General features: G+C 31.3%; 1 protein-coding gene across 1 annotated transcript; it reads right to left on the bottom strand.

Annotated features, from left to right (window-relative positions):
• Positions 1-1,581: 1,581 nt before the first annotated feature.
• On the bottom strand, positions 1,582-3,071 carry LOC112462189 (the record flags this gene model as incomplete). The annotated part of the gene is made up of 3 exons (XM_025027821.1): positions 1,582-1,689; positions 1,767-1,853; positions 1,995-3,071. Coding segments are annotated over 3 exons (1,272 nt in total), but the record flags the coding sequence as incomplete, so codon positions are not given.
• Positions 3,072-4,031: the final 960 nt, after the last annotated feature.

The raw sequence follows: 4,031 nt of genomic DNA, 5'->3' as shown, positions 1-4,031 counted from the left end.
CTTCCATCGAAGTACTAAAATAATGATATACAATTTCCTAGTCATATCATTCATAACCTTGAGCATCTGGAACACGTACAAAACGAGTGAACGTTATCAAGATATTTCGCAATTTTGCATTAGATATGTACATTATATAGATTACATGAAAAGTTATAGCTGATACATCTCGTACTAATATACACATATTCAAGAACAAAAATGCAAACTTTTACTTTTCACAAAGAAATGTTGGGCTCACGGTAAGACTTTTTTCCGATCTGCTATGATTATTAGCGCTGCTCCTACTTTCTGTTGCTTTGCGATATTTTGTTAATATAATGCCATATAATGTTTTAGTTGAATTAAATGCTTTTTATATTTTTATTTCTTGTCTATTATTTTTTATTGAAATTCGATATGTAACTATGTTTAACGCAGATTAAACTATTAATTTAAGAATATTTGTATGAAAAAAATTAAAATGTATGTAGAAAATTAAAAAAAGACAGATCTTTAAATCGTGTCATAAAAATATCAAGTATTCTGTACATGCAGTAAAGATATGGATTTTTAAAACAAAAATTCGAAGAAAAAACTAGCATATTTTGGAGAATTACTCGTTTACATGAATATTGTGCAGTCGATATTATCTGTTTCATGTTTGCATACTTGATTTTATGAGTCGCAACATCATTATTCTATACGTTGTATCTGGAGTGTACAGTTGTCCATCGAAGAATACCATGTGGTTACTTGACACTTAACAAAATATCTCCTTAGTCTCTCCTCGATGCACTAATTTGTTTAATTGTGTTCCCAGTTTTGAACTTAAATTTGCTGAGTATAAATAGGACAAACTATCTAATTCACGTATTCAACTAGAAAAAACATAGGTATAAAAGATTATACAGACCGACAAAAATTTTTTTGTCAAGTATAACGCTAATCAGAGTATGTGTTTCTTATAATTTCCGGTCACAAGAAACAATGCCGCTGTTCAAATTGCTCTATTATGTCAGGTCTTAAAGTTATTTTGAATTTTGAGATGAGAAATCAGCAATTTAACCCTTAAATGCCACACCTCTCAAGAATCTCGTAAATGACACATGGGGTCTGAAAGACCCCAGCATGAAAAATGTCTCCTTACTCATTGATTTTTTTATATTTAGTTATGAAAATTATTTTCAATGTTGTTCAAGGCTTAGAAAAGAGAATAAAATGCTTATATTGTTGAAATTTCAATTTCAACATAGTATAAAAAATGAAGTAAACTGAGTACTGCTAAGTGTACAACCGGGTAGGTCAATCACTCAACTATCATCAATGGGAGCATGAGCTCCATTTTTGGAGAGAACATTTGAAAATATATCATTCTAAAGGGTCTGGGGTCCGCTGGACCCCGGGTGGCATTTAAGGGTTAAAGCTAGAAAATGATATATAATAAACCGTCAATAAAGTAATAAAAATAGATTTATGAAATATTGCAGCAATGCAATATTAACTTTGCCTGTTCATACTCTACTAAAATATTCTAATAAGAAAGATAATATCTTTACTACTAAAATAGATATTTACACAATCGACTGTACCTTTTTTATTTTATTGAATTATTTCTGTAACATTTGTAGCGATTTCTTTAGCGCAAAAATGTGACATATTTAAAAATTGTATCAATATTAATAAATACGTGCTGATATTACCCACCATCTAAAAACGAAATCCGAAAATTAAGAAAATGAATTATTCTCTTTTAATATTTATAAACATATAATCGATATGCTTACCGCAGTGAGCAGCTTCGCATCTACAGTGAGACCCATTGCGGAAAATATATTTTTGCGATGAAGAACTTGCAAGGAAAACAATTGCAACTGCAAAATCATCATATCGTAAATTAATTAATAACATAATTGGAAAATACAAATTTAGATCATAAATTTAGATTTAATGTATAAAACTTGCACTAGCAGCTTATTTAGAAAATGTACAGATTAAATTATATATTTTATTACCTCGTTTTTTATTTCATTATCGCCAGTGCTGTTAAATACGTCATGAATAGTGGTGCCAATCTGCAAAGCCTGATTCTTGGTGGATTCACAGGCCCACACTATCAACATTATTTTTATAGAATAATACGGTATGGACGTCATCAAGAACACTTCATAGATACGATCATCTACATTGATCATCGAAATGCCTTTTTGCCAATACAATATATGAAAGTAGAGCAAAAAAGTAATTTCAGCGAAAGATAAAGTTATAGTAGCAAGCAGTTGCAAATTGAAAGTTGTATTCAGCATCTGCACTGCGTTACTAATCATTTGATGCTGTTTTTTCAAGACCTTTAGTTTAATTAGCAAGAATGGACTTCTTTGCTTGCGGTACATTCGACTGAGATGATATACTTCATCATTCATCGTGTGGTCCCGTATATGCTCCAGATTATCACTGATTTGCTTGAAACAAGCTTTTAGTACACAAACACAATTCATATACAGCATATCCATCTCAAACATTATTAGACTAACGTATGCTAAGAAAATCTTGAATACAATATGGAAATTCATCATGAAATACATCGGCACTTCTATAAGTAGTAGAAAGGAGCCTAAAATGTCCTTGGCGTGAATTAGTCTGGATAGCTTCTGGTATGACTCCGGAGGCAATTTCCAAGAGATTTCCATTATGGTTTGGAGCAAACGCATTCGTGGACCACTCAAAATGTGCGTAACGACCGCCACAAAACCACTGAGTATGTAAAAGCAATTACGCTCAAGAGTCCTGGGTACCCCTTTCGACTTCGGGATTCCACAAATGTCTATCAAATAGAGACTTCTCAATAAGCCAATAAGACAAACACACATAACTACGGTAGAAAGAATGTAACGTGGTTTAGAAATATTGAAAATCGAAGCATTGATCTTATACGGGAATATTCCAAGAATATAGCAAAATGTAAATGAGGGATACATCAACGATTCGAAATCCGTGGCGTGGAACAATCGCCATCTTTTCCACATTTTGGCATTGGCTCGTCCTTGTAACTTCGACGACAAACTGAACAGAATTAGTAGAGTGTTGAAGAACTAACAATTTTAAAAATTATTAATCACTTTATAAATGCACTCTATTACCTAGTAAATCATGATTGAGAGAGAGCTTCAGTTTTTTTATGCCATTAAAGTTTGTTTTTTTATAACAAATATGTGTACCAATACGAACTCTTCAATGTCGATCTATTCGTACCAAGTTTGAATTTAAAACTGTGGGAGTGTCAAGTCGTAAGGACTTAATGGGTCACTTGTTAGTCGTGAAGTAACCATGGTCTCTTCGATCGACATTTGTTATTGTTCGGACGCAGAATATAAAGAAATTATGTATAATTGCTATGACAATATGGATTATGAGTACACAAAGCACAAGACAGATTGCCGTCGACGTGGATAGTCAATGGCTGTTTCAAGGATCCATTAATAAAGATTAATTATTTTTAAACTTTACATTTTTATTCAAGTAGGATGTTCTAATATCACAACTCTTCAAAATATAGTTTTTTGGGTCTTATCAAACAAACAAACAAATACACATAAATGCGTAATTATAAATATACACGCAAATATGTTATTCAGGGTTTAAAAATACTAATACCTATTTTTTACTCACACAACATGTTATGTTAAATATTTATTTTCTTACCTCAATTTATACTAGGTAATTATGATTTACAAAAATTTTTGCACGTTTATTTCAATACAACAAAATAAACTTTGCGTGTGAACGCGCGCATAAATCGTGTACATGCAAATATTGTTAAATTGAGCATATTTTAAGAAATGTCATTGTGAAAAACATTTATAAGAAATATATCCTTACGAAAGACTTTATTCTAGTGCAAAGACAATGCTATTACCTCGATTAGAATTAATAGAGGTACTACTACCTCGATGCTACCATCTCGATTAAAATTAATCGATATATTCTGAATAAAATTCTTAACTGATTATATAACAGATACATTATAGTTTACGTATAATAAATATTTGATG

This window comes from Temnothorax curvispinosus, unplaced genomic scaffold (assembly GCF_003070985.1).
Source record: "Temnothorax curvispinosus isolate PA1 unplaced genomic scaffold, ASM307098v1 QBEX01012041.1, whole genome shotgun sequence".
NCBI classification, from domain to species: Eukaryota; Metazoa; Arthropoda; class Insecta; order Hymenoptera; family Formicidae; genus Temnothorax; species Temnothorax curvispinosus.
The sequence above is the reverse complement of the archived record's forward strand: the minus strand, read 5'-3'. Positions and strand labels throughout refer to the sequence as shown.